Here is a 19,529-nt window from a genome sequence, read left to right as displayed (position 1 = left end):
TATGTCAGGGAGGACAGTGGATTTTTTTTTTGGTTGGGCTTTGGGGTTGTTGAGGGATAAGGCAGAGAGTTCTGTTGATTTTTTTTTAAAGGGGGAGAAGCCATTGGCTAAATAAATAAATTGCAGATTTTTTAGCCAATGGCTTTCCTGTTCACAAAATCAACAGAACTCTCTGGCTATTCTTCCTGTCACGACCATTGTCAAATCCTGAATACAAAAATATTAATTGCCATTCTTTACATAGTTTCTCTTAGACTTTAAAATGCTAAATCAGGACCTACAGAAAAGAACTTAATATATTTGAAGCTCTAAAGTGTTAGGATTCTGTGTCATGTGGAAATCAATGATAATGTTATGTCAGATTAACTTGCACTAGTTAGATTCAAGAAATATAATGAATCTTGAATTTTTTTGTGTGTGTATTAGTGGTGTTGCATGTCCATTTAGGTTGGGTGTGCTGTCATTTGGCTTATGCAACCTGCACTACAAAATTCACATGATTTTGCCCGTTCATTTTTATCAATGCATGATAGTTTTAAGAGTGTGTAGTGCATAGCCCTCATCTTAATTGATCCAGTGCAATTAATAGTAGGATAACTTTGAATACTTTCATTTATCAATTAATATAATTTTAAATATGGAAAGCATAAAGGTCAAATGAACAATAGCTATGCTTCACCTGCACCGTTTATGTGAGAAGCACAAAGAATTTACACTTTGTGGTGAGATTAGATAATCTGGAAATACTAGAGTGAATTTTGATAAGATTTTTAAATACATCCATATAATATACACAGAAATCAGAAAAAGTAATCACTTGGGAAATTATTGTTTCTGGATTGAACAAAAGAAAGGCTAAAATAACTTGTTTTACTTACTTTCACAAGTCCAACCTCATTCAACTATAATCATACAATCTCTGCAAAAGTTCTGGCAGAGAATGGGACATTCAGTGCATCGTCAACACTGGTCCCATTGTAAATATGGGGGAAAAAGTTATAATATTTATAATATTATAACATATTATAACAAGTTATAATATTTATAGAAATTATAAATATATATTAAAAAAGAGCCTGTGTAGCTCAGTGGATGTGGCGTTTGCACACCACCGCGCTAGGCCGCACGAAGGAAGTCTTGGTTTCGAGTCTAGTCGGCGACTAGAGGAAATTTTTCTAAGCCTTTTTTCGACCGGTTCCCGAGTTAGTCGATCTCTGGCACGGGCAAGCAGGTTTTTCCTCCCGGAAACTCGGGTTTTTCGTCCTGTAAACTCAAGAAAATCGACCGTAGAACCCACATTATTTCAGACATTAAATATATTGTGTTAGGGTTAGAGACCACGAGATGGCGGCACATTTGAGCCGTCTCTCTTCACTGCGTACCGCTTAATTAGTGATAGCCTTGGGCCATCTGTCTCTGATTGGGTACCAGTGGAGATTGAATTGCCCACTCAGTCTCCAAAAGTTAGATAGGGCTAAATGGCCTCGCCTACTCCCGTATATACGGGAATAAAAAGGCGTTAGCTGATTTTTTTTTATTTTTTTTTATTAAAAACTTGTCTATATCGGTGTCATAAACAAGTCAGTTCACACTTGTAAAACAGATGAAACTCAGAAAACGAAACCACAACTCATGACAAATGACAACGTTCAATTGGATTGTTTCACACAATAACCAATCATAGCCACTAACAACTTCTACTGGATGCTATCATCTCAGTGCACACAGAGTATCTCAGTGCATACAACTGGTAAAGTTCAGGTTGTTAATTTCTTCATGCCAGCAAGCTCTTATACCATTATCCAAGGAACAAGAAGGCAGAAACAGTGTCTTGATGTTCTGTTGTTCATACTATCCAAAAGAATACTACTTTCAGTTGATCAGCATGATGTGTAGATTTTTCTGAATCCTCTGGGGATGTGTTACTTGCCAGATGCTATGAGCAGTTTAGTGAATTTTTCCTAGTTATCAACTGTAGGTGGAATGATGTTGATGTTATTTTCAAATGAATTCATGAAATTTTGGCTAGTTTGATTTCCTTAGATTATAAGTTCTGCACTAATTAGACAGGGTCTGTGTTGGCTGTGGAGAAGAGGAGGCAGTACTTGATGGGTTGAGGAGAGAGATTCTTTCCACATCAGTGGTAAAAATACAGAGATCAGGGATTATCTCTGATCTCTATCTTCCAGTTTTAAGGATTCTGGGGTTACTTGCTTTTGTAGTTGGCATAGCAGGCTGTTAGCTAACATCCAATCTCAATTTTATTTATTCATATGGAGTTTCCTCCCTTTTTCTCCCCCGTCCCTATTGGGACGAGCTGAGCCCCCCCTCATGGGGGGGGGGTTAAGTATTTATGGCTGTAGATCCATGTGTGTTCACGGGACCGGTTTGCCTGCTTGCGGGATGAAAAACGCCAGATAAACTGACGAAAAAAACCTACTGTCTACGCCCAAGACTGGCTAACTTGACTTTGTCTGAGGAAGATCCTGAAATTCCTCACGTCTTCGACAGGAATCGAACCTGGGATACTCCTTCACCAGTCAGATGGTTGTGAAGCACACGGCCACTAGGCTAACTGCACGGACAGTCTCTCAATCGATTACAGGCATGGATTGTCATCATTATTGTATCCCCATAATGTACCATGTGACTTGAAATCTCCAAGGATGATGCCAGGATGGACTGGCTGAGGAAGTGCAGGGCTATGAAGATTGTGATTGTAAATTTGCTTTTAGATTTTCAGGCAATGTCTTTCATCAGGTTTATCAGTGAGAAGAATGTAGCCAGGAATGGAAATATTTCCTTCTGGAGATGCTGAGGTTCTTATAGGGCAACAGTGTCTACTTTGTACCTGGTAAGAATATTATTTAATACTTCTGATTTTGATCTAGTGAATCCTCAATTTAGAACTTCGTTGTTGAATTCAAGCAGTTACTAATGTTCACGTTTGGTTGTGTTCGTTCATTTTTAAGACGATTGAAATTATTTGGAGACTGTAGTGGACTTTCAAACATAGCCCTCTGCCAAAGCTATGGATTCGAACCTTGTTGACCTGGGCAACATTGAAGCCAGCATGTCTTCGTTGATACTGTGTGTTCATTTCTTGTAGTGTTCAGGATATGACATAGTCGGCATTTGGAACCTGAAGGTGAGATATTGGTGACAGTTAGGTAACACTTATCACCTGATTAAAAATGATGAAGCAAAACACACACACACATTTGTGTTTTCTTGTGTTGATGCAGAAATTTTTCACTGTCTTGAGTGATTTTAGCTGTTAGAATCACTTTGTATTTTCAAAGGTTGAGGTACATCCCTCTCTCCCTTCTCTAGAACTAAACTTAGCTCATAATGGTGGAGATAATATAGCTATATTTCTTTTTCTTTCAAAACTGTTTAATTTTAAGTCTCAGTTCATTATTGGGATTGGCAACATAAAATTTTGTAGTTTAATTTTTTTTGTTTAATTAATTATTAAACAAATAATTAAATAAGGAGTGTTTAAGGGTCAAAGCTGTATAACTGAGAGGAGACCTCCACATGGCCTTTAAAGGAATGCGGAGAACCGACCAGGGCTCCTGACCAAATGTCCAATCCTCACCTTCTCGTAGTTCACCCTGTTGGGTATCTACTTTGATACTGAACGAACGAGGATGGGCTGGCAATTTGGGATTTAGCCGACCAAATTGTATTCTTATTGGTTAAACCAAAATAAAAAATGATGGTACAACATGACAAAATTTCATGCTGGCTGGGGCGTCGCCTGGTTAAACAAGGTCCCCGTTGTTTTCGCCAGGGAACCAGGGCGAACAGCAAAAAGTCAGCTACTGGAACAAATCTGAAAACAAACCCCAACTCAACATCACCAGAGTTAAAGATCGGTACTATCAACGTAAGAAGCCTGAATGGCAAAGAAATGGAGCTAGCTGAGGAATTAGATAAGTACCAGATCGACATAATAGGGGTGACTGAAACAAAAAAGACCAAAACTGGTGAGATCTTTCTGAGCAATAAATTCAAAATGTTATATTCAGGCAATGACAATCAAGGAAAAGAAGGAGTAGCCATAGTATTCAACACAAAATACGAGGCTAATCTTCTTGAATGGCAGTCAGTCTCAAGTACAGTAATGTGGGCAAATATGAGAATGGGGAACTGGACAATGAGACTTATTTGTGCCTATGGACCCACAGAAGGTTCTACTAAGGTAGAAGTGGAGGAATTTTTTGAGGCTTTAGAAAAAGCAACTGACACAATGAAAAAGGAAAAGTTGGTCCTTGTTGGGGATCTAAATAGCAGAGTAGGAAATGATTGTGAGACATACAAAAATATTTTGGGAAAATTTGGAGAAAAGAGCAAAGCTAATAATAATGGCAAATATCTGTTGGATTTCTGCTCAGGACATGGACTGGTTATTACTAACACCATGTTCCAACATAAAAATGTGCACAAATTCACATGGAGAGAAGAGGCTAGGAATAAGAAAAGTCTCATTGACTATGTTATTGTTGATAGTGATGTTTTCTCCCTGATGCAGGACACCAGAGTGTACAGAGGATTTGAAATTGGAAGTGATCACTATTTAGTCTTGAGCAAGATAAAATTGAATTTCATATTGAAAAGAAAAACATGAAAGAAAGTTTTAAAGCGAATAAAAGTTGAGCAGCTCTCAGATGTGAACTGTAGACTAAAATACAGAAAGATTATTGAAGAAAAAATGAAAGAGTTTGAGAACAGGAATCAAACCTTGGAGATTCAGTGGCAAACTCTGAAGAAAACATTGATTGATTCTGCCAGAGAGACATGTGGTGAGGTTGTGTGCAAGGATAAAAAAATCAGAACTCTCTGGTGGACACAGGAAGTTTAAGAGGCAGTGAAGGAAAAGAAGAAAGCATATCAAAAGTTCCTGGCAAATAAGTCAGCTTTTACTCTTACAGAATACAGAGACAAATGTAAGAAAGCTAAAGAGTGTGTAAAACTAGCTAAACAAAAGTCATGGGAGGACTTTGGCAAGAATATAGAAAATAAATATCAAGAAGGTCGCAAAATATTCTGGAGGTTGTTGAAGAAGCTTAGGAATGGAGGAAAGAGTGCTGTAAAAGAAATTAGAGATGATAAAGGTGAGATGAAAACAGGAGAAAAAGATATCCTTGAAGTATGGAGTAATTACTTTGAAAAACTGCTAAATGAAACAAGCAGCGATGACAGCACAGTGATAAAACACACTGACCAGGCATGCAGTCAGGATTACATATCCATACTTGAAGTCGAAAAAGCCATCAAAGGCTTGAAATGTGGAAAGGCAGTAGGAGTAGATGATATTTGACCAGAAATGCTGAAGTATGGTGGTATAAGAGTCTTACAGCGGCTGCACTGCATAGTTCAGAAAGCCTGGACAGAGGGACGAATTCCTGATGATTGGAGTAGAGCTCTCATAGTACCCATATATAAAAAGGGAAATAAAACTGAATGTGAGAATTACAGAGGTATTTCCCTACTGAGTGTTCCTGGCAAGATCTATGCAAGTATACTTGAGAAACGGTTGAGAAGAATTGTGGAAGAAAAGCTTAGTGAAGAACAAGCTGGATTCAGGCCAAATAGAGGCTGTCAGGATCAGATCTTCACTTTACGACAAATAGTCGAGAAAGCATGGGAATATAACAAAGATCTGTATTTAAGTTTTGTCGATTTGGAAAAGGCATATGACAAGGTGCCAAGAGAGAAGCTATTCAATACGCTGGAGTTATATGGTGTCAATGGGGCATTATATCAAGCAATACTTAGTCTTTATTTGAGTTGTAAGTCAGCAGTTAGAGCTGAAGGAAGTACAGGAAGATGGTTTAATGTTAAATCTGGTGTGAGACAAGGATGTACATTATCCCCTCTCTTATTCATTATCTATATGGATCACATTATGAAGGAAAGTGGTATTAAACCTGATATCAAAATTGGAGATGTTAATGTCAGCTCTTTGCTTTATGCAGATGATGTTATACTTCTAAATAAATCCACTACAAGTCTGCAAGATTCTCTGACTAAATTCAATTGCTGTTGTAATAGATATGGTATGAAGGTCAGCAATAAAAAGACAAAGACAATGAAAATAGGCAGAATCATTGAAAATGTCAACTGTGTTGTGAATGGAGAACCTGTGGAACAAGTAAAACATTTCAGCTACTCAGGCACGATTTTTACTGAAGATGGTAAATTAAATATAGAAATAGACAACAGAATCAGCAAAGCTGGTATGGTGGGAAGTCAATTGAATATGAAAGTCATATGGAATAAGAAAGAAATTAGTCGGAACACTGAATTAGCTGTATACAAGTCAGTGTTCAAACCAGTTTTAACTTATGGATCTGAGAGCTGGGTCAGAAGTAAAACACTTGACCAAAGACTAGAGACCGCAGAATATCATATTAAAAATGAGGATATTAGGAAAGAACTTGACATTGTCAGCATCCAGGAATGCATTAGCAGAGCTAATCTCAGGTGGTATGGTCACTTAAATAGAATGGGAGAGGAAAGATTAGCAAAACAAGTGTTCTCTGCCAGGTTGGCAGGAAAACGACCCAGAAGAAGACCAAGATATAGGTGGATTGATACGGTACAAAGTGCCTTAGACGATAGAAATATAAGATCTGATAATGTTGGAGTCTTGACAAGTAACAGACTGATTTGGAGGAAAATTGTAGATAGGAAGTTAGTAATGATGTAATTTTTTCATGTAGTACTGTCATATCCTGTACACCTCTTGAGAGTACATGGCAGGAATTTGATGATGATGATAATTAAATAATAATAAAATAAGTAATAAAAATAATTAAAAATAACAAATATTATATCACCATTAAACTCATCACTCCTGACCTGAATCATTCCAGGACAGGGAAGTCAGCAGTGGCTCCACTCAGTGAGAGACAAAAATCCACCACTAAGCAGAAACTACTTCCCAGGAAGTAAGCAAACCCAAAGATGAACATTATTAAACTTCATCAAGGGAAGTCAGACTCATAAGAAATACCAAAGTTCAAGTTGTTCATGCTATCCAAGAATTAAATGATAAAGTATTAAACAAGAACATAATTTCTCTAAGTCTTTAATTCAGATAGCTTGATCTGTGAAACATAAATTCTATTGTTGTGTAGGTATCTTTAGGGGATTCAAAGAACTCATGAGACAAGGCCTACTGATCATATCTCACCTTTTATTTTTTCAGCACATTGGCAATTCATTTCATTTACCAATAATAATAATAATAATAATTATAATAATAAAAACCTATGCCTCGCCTTGCTAACTATACTTCTGCTTAATTCTCCCCCCCCCCCCCCCAGTTCACACCTGCTGCTCTTCTATCCAATAGTGCCTTTTATTCCCCAAAGGGGAATAAAAATATATTTAAATATAAAAATAAATATATTAAATTAAATATTAAAAATATATTTATATATATTTAAAATATAAAAGGGAATAAATTATTCTGTTTTAGCTATATTTAACTTTTGGAAACTGAGGAGTAATCAGTCTCCATTCTTAGCCAGTCCAAACCATCAATGATTTTAAATGGCATCAAGTAGAGAGTAGGGAAGATGACCACCTATTCCTGACAGAATACATTATCATCTGAGTTGTAGGATTAAAAAAAAAAAAAAACATTTCCACGCAAGGACTGACTTGGGAACCAGGATAAGAATGTCTTAGAAAAAGTTCTTCTAGTCAGTGACTGGAATTGAATTAAGAATGTTCTTTCTTTGTGTGGCCTAGCACTAGGGATGTAAAGGTCTTTATTTCACCAGTATCTATCCTCTAAAATTCCTTTACTGTTTTTTTATATCTACATATAAAAAAAAATTTCCTTTCTGTTTATGCTTTCCACTGTTTCTTTATCTTGAAGATAATGTCATATTATGTTTTCATTTCATTTTCATGAAGAGGATATGAATACCGTAGAGTAGAGAAAGGCTAATTATACTGAAGATGCTTGGCTTTTCTTCTAAGTGAATTTGATAACAATGAAATTTGGTTGGAAAGATTTGTTTAAATTCTAAGCTAGGCTGAAAGAGAAATATTTATTATGACTTTTCATATGAAGTGAGTCTCAAATGTGAGGAGGGAAGGAGCAAGATTTTTTCCTCTTAGAAACTTGTTTTTCATCTTTTGAAACCATTGATAGACATGACTGTGAAATGGAGTAACAGCCCATATCTACAGCTGTGTTTTCCTTGACCATAAAACAGACTCTTAGGCCTTAAATATGTAAAGCATGATGGCTTGGTATGGCTTTTAATTCAATATTCTAATTTTTTTTACATATTCTCCATCTGCAAAAATAATAGAGAAGGGTTTTCAATGTGACTTCCACCTACAAAAGGTTGAAATCTATAGTACCATGGGTGGATTAAGGTTATTTATTTATTTTTATTTTATTTTATTTTATTTTTTCAAAAAAAATTATTTGACCAGCTTTGGTTGGCCAAGTGGTTGGTGTATCTTCTCTCCAACCAACACTCGTGGGTTCAAATCCTGCCATAGGCATGGATGTTTGTAATTGTCTTTAGGTGGGAGGTGAATTTCATTGGAAGCCTGAAGTGGCTTGAAAAAGTTTCATGTTTGGTCTCTAGAGCAGAGTTTTCAGGCAAAATTTTAAAATTTGAAAAACACAATATATATATATATATATTCATTTTTAATATTAACTGGCTTAAAACCCGAGAATTATAACAAAATGAGATTTATTTGAAAACGCAACATGTTTCGTCGAGATTGATTTCATCAGGCGTGGAGGAAGTCAATCTCGACGAAACATGTTGTGTTTTCAAACAAATCTCATTTTTATAATTCTCGGGTTTTAAGTCAGTTAATATTAAAAATGAACATATCCCAACCCCGAGTTAGTAGTAGTCATATATATATATATACACACAATTTGTAGTATTAACTCGGAATTGGGATATGTTCATGTTTATATATACTGACTATAACCAAGACTAGAATAACAATTAAATTTATTCAACGCAACATGTTTCATCGGATTATCAGACTTCTTCAGGCATGGGATGAGAAACAAACACAAGACAACCCCAAAGGTTATATCTCCTTACCATACATCAGCTCGCTCTCCACGAAACTAAGAAGAATTTTATGAAAGTTCAACATAAAAACCTGTTTCTCTACTCTTCCTAAACTAAGATCGATTTTAAGCAAATACAAACAAGCTCACAACCATTTACAATTCCCAGGAGTGTACAAAATCACGTGTGACTGCGGAAAGCAATACTATGGCCAAACTGAAAAATCCATCCTCCTACGTCTGGAAGAACACCAGAGAGACATTTCCTACAAAACAACTAGAGCAAGTGCCCTGTCAAGCCATGTACTGTTTTCAGTAAATACAAATGATGAAGGCCGTCAACGTGAGATTAACTGGACAACAACTTCAAACCTTCATATATGCCGTGACGAGGTGGAGCGCCGCATAGTCGAGTCAGAGGAAATTGTTATGGACCCTCATCACATAAATAATAACCTTAGCTACAATCTACCGGACTCTTTCAGCTCTGCTATCCGATATTGGCACACTCGTGAAATCAGATGCACAAAGCTGCCTAACAATAGAACTTCAACATATACTGTAGCTGCAGTTCAAAGCTAACTGAATTTTATAATAGTAGTTTTTATAGTGATATGATGTTTCTTATAGTGTTTATTTGCTTTCTATGTTCCCACGTCTGAAGAAGTCAGACAATGTCAGTATATATAAATATGAATATATATATTGTTATTAGGATTGACTCAGGATGTATACATTTATAAAATTAATATTTAACTGACTAGAAACCGAGAAAGTATAACACCAAACTTTAATAAATCATGACTAGTTTCATCGGTGTCCCGACTTCTTCAGGTGAGTAAGAAATAACACAAAACTTATAAAACTAACAAGGTAAAAAACATGGACTTTCCAGCTTAATAAAAAGAAGAAGAATAGTGACAGTCGTATTTGAATAGGTGAATGCATGCTATTGTTAGCATGAGTTGAATGTGTGTATGACAGCTAATTTTTGAGCGCCAGTACTGGATTACTGCACTATGGGAATCAGGCAAATTGTAGCTCAGATTGTTGTTCATGTGTGAAGGGTCCAGAACTATTTCTTTGGATTCTATGATTCTTCTTTCAAATTCATCCTTGCATAAATATAAATTGGTTGTGCAGTCCCAATATATATATATATATATATATATATATGCAAGGATGAATTTGAAAGACAAATTATAGAATCCAAAGAAATAGTTCTGGACCCTTCACACATGAAAAAAAATCTGAGCTACAATTTGCCTGATTCCCATAGCGCAGTAATCCAGTACTGGCGCTCAAAAATTAGCTGTCACACACACACACACACATTCAACTCATGTTAACAATAGCATGCGATCACCTATTCAAATATGACTGTTACTATTCTTCTTCTTTTTATTAAGCTGGAAAGTCCATGTTTTTTACCTTGTTAGTTTTATAAGTTTTGTGTTATTTCTTACTCACCTGAAGAAGTCGGGACACCGATGAAACTAGTCGTGATTTATTAAAGTTTGGTGTTATACTTTCTCGGGTTCTAGTCAGTTAAATATTAATTTTATATATATATATATATATATATAAACAAAAGTTGTCTTCAATAATAATAGGTGCTTTAGACACCATTCCTAAAATACTGAAAAAACATTGAGAAGCATTATAGGTTTTCAAATAACTTTTCATGGCTGGGAGCAACATAAAAAGATAATCTAGAAACTGCTGAAGACAAAAGATTTTTTTCAAATCACTTAAAGCCTCCAGTAATCAGGGTGATGGTGATCTCACAACAGACAATGATGTTCATCTCTCACTTAAAGTCATTCACGAACATCCATGCTTGGCCTGTTAGAACAGAACATGCATTTGTAGTAAACAAAATGATATGTGATAAACGCAGTTCACAAGAACTTATAATAGAGATACAATTAAAAAGTGTGCTAGTTATGTGCATTAAGCTTAGAAATACTCATTTACATTACACACACACACGTATATATTATGTGTGTGTGTGTAAAGTAATTGAATTTCTTGCACATATTGAAATGTGGCAGTACATTAATGTAATTCCACTGAGCTTTTATATAATGTTATAAGTCTATATAATTATGTTGGTTATCTTTCTGTTTGCATTGTATGCATGATAAATTTCATAGATTTATTAATAAATTAATATTTATAACATAAATTTCCCAGGATAGGGACTTAAGAAATACATATATTTTTTAAATATTCCCTTTCAAATTTTGCCACCCATATACTTTATTTCTGGTTTATTTTCAGGCTCCGTATCCAAAGAAATTCCCATTTTCATGGTTCGTTCAAAGGGTATATGTTGAAGTGAAGAATTTCATCTATGCGTGTATCAGATTTTCAGAGGGCCTTAATTTAAGGTAGTCAGCATTTTTGGTGTAAAAAAATTAGTTATGAGGGTAATTTAAAAACTGAAGTTTTTGCAGTTGAAAACTTTTTTGATACTTTAATTCTCACACTTAAGTCTAAACTTACTTTTGCATAACCTAGTTTTGTAGTAGTTGAGAAGCTTCTCATCAGATGTACATTCCCTTTAATTAAAGTATTCCACCATGCTGAAAGCTTATTATTCTGAAACAACATATTGGAGCCTAGAAATATATTTATTAGTTACTGTTATAAGATGGAATAATCATGCAGCTAATCACTAGACATCTGCAATTTTCAAAGTTCTAACACTTAAAAGTTTGCATGTTTGTAAAAACTATTGAATATTTTGCTGAAAAGAAGAAATAAACTTTATATACAGCTGTCTCTATACATAGGACTTAGAATCAAAACTGGATAGCTGAGAGGTTACCTGAACATAGCCTTTTAGGGAATGCAGAGGACTGCTAAGGACATCTGACCTCTCTTCACAGAGTGCACATTATTAGTAGTCATCTACCCAGATAATGAAGGAATGAAGATGGCCTAGCGATTTAGCACTTAATCAAGTTGTAGTCCTTATAAGTTAAAAACAAAATGATGATGAAACATGATGAAAATTCATGCCAGCAGGCAAGTCACCCATGTTAAGTATGGCCCCTACTCGTTTTGTCAAGGGTTTAGAACACATGGTGAAAAGTCAACTGCTGGAACAAACTCAAGCTCATTAGGGTGAAGAGTGGAATCATCAACATAAGAAGTATTAACAAGACGAATTAGAGCAGTACTGTGACCTAATTGGTGGAGAAAGATAAGATAACTTGTATTGTAATTATTTTGCCACATAATTATTATGAAATGTTAGATTCAGGCAATTAATGATTGGTGGTGGTGGTGGGGAAAGGAGTAGCTATAGCATTCAACACCAAACACAAAGATAAACTTTTTGAAAGGCAGGTGATCTCACATAGATTGAAGTGGTTGCATTTCTCTGATTGTGTTCACTAAATGGAGGAGTTTTTTTGAGTAATTAGAGAAGACAGCCGACATAATGCCTGCCTGGTTGGCTTAGTGGTTAGCGTATCCACTCTCCAGTCAAAAGGTTGCGTGTTCGAATCCCGCCGTGGGCATGGATGTTTGTTATTGTTTGTGAAAATACCAGTGGTGGTTGTCAGCGGTAGATGGCACGGTTCATTGTAGTTGGTGGATCAAGTGGTGGAGATGGAGAGTTGTAGAGTAGGTGCCCTCCCTTGATATCTTTGGACTCCCTGGAGGTATCATGTAATAATAATCATAATGAAAAAGGAAAGGTAGTAGTCCTTGTTGTAGATCCAAAAAGTGGGAGCTGAGTAGGAAATAAATACCAGACATAGAATTGTCTTGTAAAAATTTGAAGAAAATTGCAAAGATAGTAATAATGATAAATATATGCTTGTTCCACCATAAATTCTTTTAGGGTAAATGCATATATTATCATTGATAGTGATACCCGAATGCTGGTTCAGAAGACAAGAATAAACAAAGGATTTGAAATAAGATGTTTACATCATCATTTAGATTTGTCTAGATGCAGTCAGGATTACATATCCATACTTGAAGTAGAAAAAGCCATCAAAGGCTTGAAGTGTGGAAAGGCAGCAGGAGTAGATGATATCATCATCTTCAAATTCCTGCCATGTACCCTCAAGGGGTGTACAGGATATGACAGTACTACATGAAAAAATTACATCATTACTAACTTCCTATCTACAATTTTCCTCCAAATCAGTCTGTTACTTGTCAAGACTCCAACATTATCAGATCTTATATTTCTATCGTCTAAGGCACTTTGTACCGTATCAATCCACCTATATCTTGGCCTTCCTCTGGGTCGTTTTCCTGCCAACCTGGCAGAGAACACTTGTTTTGCTAATCTTTCCTCTCCCATTCTATTTAAGTGACCATACCATCTGAGATTAGCTCTGCTAACGCATTCCTGGATGCTGACAATGTCAAGTTCTTTCCTAATATCCTCATTTTTAATATGATATTGCCATTGATGCCATCTGTTCACGCCTCTAATCTTTCTCAGGACTCTCATATCTGCGGTCTCTAGTCTTTGGTCAAGTGATTTACTTCTGACCCAGTTCTCAGATCCATAAGTTAAAATTGGTTTGAACACAGTCTTGTATACAGCTAATTTAGTGTTCCGACTAATTTCTTTCTTATTCCATATGAATTTATTCAATTGACTTCCCACGATACCAGCTTTGTTGATTCTGTTGTCTATTTCTATATTTAGTTTACCATCTTCAGTAAAAATTGTGCCTAAGTAGCTGAAATGTTTTACTTGTTCCACAGGTTCTCCATTCACAACACAGTTGACATTTTCAATGATTCTGCCTATTTTCATTGTCTTTGTCTTTTTATTGCTGACCTTCATACCATATCTATTACAACAGCTATTCAATTTAGTCAGAGAATCTTGCAGACTTGTAGCGGATTTATTTAGAAGTATAACATCATCCGCATAAAGCAAAGAGCTGACATTAACATCTCCAATTTTGATATCAGGTTTAATACCACATTCCTTCATAATGTGATCCATATAGATAATGAATAACAGAGGGGATAATGTACATCCTTGTCTCACACCAGATTTAACATTAAACCATCTTCCTGTACTTCCTTCAATTCTAACTGCTGACTTACAATTCAAATAAAGACTAAGTATTGCTTGATATAATGCCCCATTGACACCATATAACTGCAGCGTATTGAATAGCTTCTCTCTTGGCACCTTGTCATATGCCTTTTCCAAATCGACAAAACTTAAATACAGATCTTTGTTATATTCCCATGCTTTCTCGACTATTTGTCGTAAAGTGAAGATCTGATCCTGACAGCCTCTATTTGGCCTGAATCCAGCTTGTTCTTCACCAAGCTTTTCTTCCACAATTCTTCTCAACCGTTTCTCATATCATCGAGTAGATGATATTCGACCAGAAATGCTGATGTATGGTGCTATAAGAGTCTTACAGTGGCTGCACTGCATAGTTCAGAAGGCCTGGACAGAGGAACGAATTCCCGATGATTGGAGTAGAGCTCTCATAGTACCCATATATAAAAAGGGAAATAAAACTGAATGTGAGAATTACAGAGGTATTTCCCTACTGAGTGTTCCTGGCAAGATCTATGCAAGTATACTTGAGAAACGGTTGAGAAGAATTGTGGAAGAAAAGCTTGGTGAAGAACAAGCTGGATTCAGGCCAAATAGAGGCTGTCAGGATCAGATCTTCGCCTTACGACAAATAGTCTAAAAGCATGGGAATATAAGAAAGATCTGTATTTAAGTTTTGTCGATTTGGAAAAGGCATATGACAAGGTGCCAAGAGAGAAGCTATTCAATATGCTGCAGTTATATGGTGTCAATGGGGCATTATATCAAGCAATACTTAGTCTTTATTTGAGTTGTAAGTCAGCAGTTAGAATTGAAGGAAGTACAGGAAGATGGTTTAATGTTAAATCTGGTGTGAGACAAGGATGTACATTATCCCGTCTGTTATTCATTATCTATATGGATCACATTATGAAGGAAAGTGGTATTAAATCTGATATCAAAATTGGAGATGTTAATGTCAGCTCTTTGCTTTATGCAGATGATGTTATACTTCTAAATAAATCCGCTACAAGTCTGCAAGATTCTCTGACTAAATGCAATTGCTGTTGTAATAGATAAGGTATGACGGTCAGCAATAAAAAGACAAAGACAATGAAAATAGGCAGAATCATTGAAAATGTCAACTGTGTTGTGAATGGAGAACCTGTGGAACAAGTAAAACATTTCAGCTACTCAGGCACGATTTTTACTGAAGATGGTAAATTAAATATAGAAATAGACAACAGAATCAGCAAATCTGGTATGGTGGGAAGTCAATTGAATAAATTCATATGGAATAAGAGAGAAATTAGTCTCAACACTAAATTAGCTGTATACAAGACAGTGTTCAAACCAGTTTTAACTTATGGATCTGAGAGCTGGGTCAGAAGTAAAACACTTGACCAAAGACTAGAGACCGCAGATATGAGAGTCCTGAGAAATATTAGAGGCACGAACAGATGGCATCAATGGCAATATCATAAAAATGAGGATATTAGGAAAGAACTTGACATTGTCAGCATCCAGGAATCCGTTAGCAGAGCTAATCTCAGGTGGTATGGTCACTTAAATAGAATGGGAGATGAAAGATTAGCAAAACAAGTGTTCTCTGCCAGGTTGACAGGAAAACGACCCAGAGGAAGACCAAGATATAGGTGGATTGATACGGTACAAAGTGCCTTAGACGATAGAAATATAAGATCTGATAATGTTGGAGTCTTGACAAGTAACAGACTGATTTGGAGGAAAATTGTAGATAGGAAGTTAGTAATGATGTAATTTTTTCATGTAGTACTGTCATATCCTGTACACCTCTTGAGGGTACATGGCAGGAATTTGATGATGATGATGATGACAAAAAAGAATCCAAGTCAATGAGCTTTCAGAGATAAACTGGATTCTAAATATGCAAATATTATTAGATTTAAAATAAAGGGATTTGAAAAGTAAAACTTTTGAAAGATTTAGATACTCCATGCAAAATCTGAAGAAAATGTTGATTAATTTGACCAAGGAAGAGACATGTGGTGAAGTTATATGCAGAGATAGAAAAAAAAAAACTTCATTTTTGATTCAAGAAGTGAGAAGCTTTCCAGGAAAGAAGAAATAATATTGAAAGTGCTTGACAAGTAAAATAGTAGATGCCTTGAGTGAATACAGAGAAAATGTATAAGAAAGCTATGTGTAAAAGCTATCTGTCCTCCCTTGTCCAGCTTCAAAGGTCTATCTACTAAAGAAGCCAAACTTTTTGCTATTATCAATGATTTAACACAAATTGTACTCTAACCCACCAAAATTCCAGATAATTCTCTTCAACACCTTGGAACCTTTTCTTAACCAGTTCTTCCTCCAAATACACTGATGTTAGATCTCCTCTTAGCAAGTCTGACCGTAACCTTGTCCATGTCTCTTTTGTTACAGATCAGTCTTCTCCCAATCATTCACGTTCCTCGTATACTGTGGCACTACAACAGTACCAATAAGAATTACCTTCATAACTTACATTCCTCCTTTTCATGGTCTGATTATTACTTCCGATCTTTTGATCCTAGCACCTGCTCTAATGTAACAGAAATTATCCTCACTGGGATGAGTACTTTTATTCTGCACTCCACTCAAAAACCTTGACCTTTATCTGAACCCTTGTTCTCCAACAACTGTTCCAAACCTGCCCAAATCAGAATTTCTGGATATTCCCAATGTCTCAATTCAAAACTCCAGCCTGTCACTCAGCTTACTACTACAGATTGTAACAATTGCAAAAAAAAATCAACAAATGCAAAGTAGACTTTGTAAGAGCCAAATACACTAAATTTGTCTACTGTCCTAATGGCAATCGTGCCTTTTGGTTGCTTGCCAAGGTTGTGGGAAGCAATGCCTGTCCTTCCATGTTTTCACCCTCTCTCTCTCTCTCTCTCTCTCACACATTCTGATGGTAACATCTGTTAAAGATAAGTCAGACCTCTTGGCATTATTTTTTTTCTCCTCCTCTTGCATAGACCACCAAGGCGGATGTCTCTTACCATTCCACAAACTATCCACAGCATGCCTCATCTGAAATTTCACCAGAAGGACATTAAAAAAAAAAAAAATCCTCAAGAACTTGGATACAAATAAGTCTCCTGGCCCTGATGGTATTCCCCCTGTTATACTAAAAGCTTGTGCTCCAGAACTTGCATCTCTCCTGCATTATTTCTTCAAGCTGTCATTAATCTGGCATCTACCCCAGTCTGGAAGCAATTTTTTGTCCATTCTGTTCTCAAAAAGAGAGGTAAAAGTCAACCATCAAACTAATTCACTATTGCTTTGCCCTCAATACTCTCAAAAATAATATAAAAGGTCATCAATAGCCAACTGCTTTACTACTTAAAGACCCATTAGTTACTTAGTGTGGATTCCCCAATTCTCATTCCACAGCAGATCTGCTTGTCAACCTCACCCACCTTTGGATGCAGGCCATGGAAAAGTTTTAAGAAACTTATTTGGTGCTCTTGATATTTCCAAAGCATTTGATTGGGTCTGGCATCGTTGCTTTCTTACTAAGCTACCGTCATATGGTCCTTCCCTTTGTGAACAGATTGCCAGCTTTCTTCTCTGACCATTCACTACGTGTCATGATAGATTGTTTCCTTTCATCAGATTTTTTTAAATTAATGCTGGTGTACTCTAGGACTCGGTGCCGTCACCTGTGGTCATCCTTCTATGTACATCTTCTCTTCCTGATATCCAGTCCTTTTCATAGCTTTGCTGATGATGGTACTCTCCATTCCTTTTTTTTTTTTTTTTCAAAACCTTGTGGTGCTTACGTTACTCACACTTCAGGATAATCTGGTGATTTTTAATGCCACGAAAATGCAGTCTCATCTTATTTCTAGGAGGATGCTATTTCTCCCTCACCTTTGACAGTATTCCTCTTTCCAACCAGGACCAATTTTCTCTCCTTGGGTTAACCCTCACATTTAATTTATCCTGGCATAAACACATCAGGTCCATAGCTTCTTCAGCCTCCAAAAAACTTTGTATTCTTTACTGTTCTAAACAGTTCTTCTCTCTTGCTCAACTTCCTCCTGACACTTTATAATGCTCAAATCTGCCCAACCTTAGAATACTGTTCCCACATTTGGGGTGGTACATCTAAAACGTCCCTCAGAATTCTTGATATACAGAAGTGAGTAATAATTGATGACCCCCCCCCCTCACTGACTCCCTCCAGGTAACTTTTCCATAGATGCTCAGTCAGTGCATTATGTCCCTTCTATAGGTATTTCCATGGACACTGCTCCTCTAAACTGGCCACTACCATCTCTCCACTTTTCTGTACTATATGAACACAAACAGCTGCCAGTTATTACCTTCATACAATTTAACTCCAAGCTCATTGAATCAACTTCTCATCCTCTGCCTTCATTTCTTACATCCCTTTTCTTTGAAATAGTTTTTCCCATTGACTACAACCTTCAGGTTTTAAAAAGTATTTATCAAGAAATTCTTCTCTTCCATCTAATCATGTGTCCACACATGGTGCTGTCATGTCACAGGTCTTGGGACTTCTCATGTGTAGGGCCCAATATTTAAAATAAAATAAATAAAAAGGTTTGTATAAATACATTATACTTTTATACTTAAAATAAGAGACCTAAAATGTTTATGGTACATTTTGTTATGTGATTATATTACAGCTAAATAAATATTTCATATAAAATGCTGGAATGTTCAAGGATCTTCAGAAGCACTTTGTGTGTGTGTGTGTGTGTGTGTGCGTGTGTGCGTGCGCGCACATGCATGAACTCAGCACCTTGAATTAACCATAGAGGTAATAGTAGTGTAGCACTGATGAGAAGTGGCCATGTGCCCTTTGAATGAAGGAAGGTAGGAAGCAATTATTTCTTAGTAGTTGCCACATAATGATATTAACTTTAATACTATTCCCTGTGATAATAATCAGATTATTACTACTATACTCCAGGATGCTAGATTTAGGATCTGGGGGTAATGGTCAATAGACCTTTAGTTTGGGATGGCACATTGTATGTGCATTACTATAAAATTGTGAATGCATGGTTATTACCTGAAAAGTCATGAATGTGAATTTTTTTTATATATATTTGTGAATGCAAGGTAAGATACAGTAGGATAGTCAGTCAATTAGGTATTCCTGTCTCTGTCAACTCCTCAGTTTTAGAAATGAGAGAGAGAGAGCAGTGAGAAAATGAAAGTTCCTCTATTTTCTAAGGGAGGCACTCCACACTTCGCTGCAACAGTGTTGCATGGGGAGAGGGGGCGGGATCAAATTTGGGTACAAAGAACAGTTATGGAAGCTTTCAGCTGATGACTTAATCTTATTGAGGAGTATTTTTCTTCCTTGGTGCGGGGGGGGCATTAAGGAAGATGCGATTCTTATGGGATAAACTTGTAATA

General features: G+C 36.2%; 1 protein-coding gene across 3 annotated transcripts in view; it reads left to right on the top strand.

Annotated features, from left to right (window-relative positions):
• The window catches only part of Sec15 (exocyst complex component Sec15), a 499,079-nt gene that overhangs the window by 278,367 nt on the left and 201,183 nt on the right, over positions 1-19,529 (top strand). For all 3 annotated transcript variants that reach the window (XM_090391741.1, XM_090391739.1, XM_090391740.1), the window contains one exon: positions 11,357-11,466. In XM_090391741.1, the coding sequence (XP_090247867.1) occupies positions 11,357-11,466 (110 nt within the window). The remainder of the gene's footprint in view (positions 1-11,356; positions 11,467-19,529) is intronic.

The sequence above is a fragment of the Typopeltis vanoorti genome, chromosome 4, assembly GCF_054136105.1.
Source record: "Typopeltis vanoorti isolate ZY-2024b chromosome 4, IOZ_Tvanoo_1.0, whole genome shotgun sequence".
In the NCBI taxonomy this organism is placed as follows: Eukaryota; Metazoa; Arthropoda; class Arachnida; order Uropygi; family Thelyphonidae; genus Typopeltis; species Typopeltis vanoorti.
The sequence above is the reverse complement of the archived record's forward strand: the minus strand, read 5'-3'. Positions and strand labels throughout refer to the sequence as shown.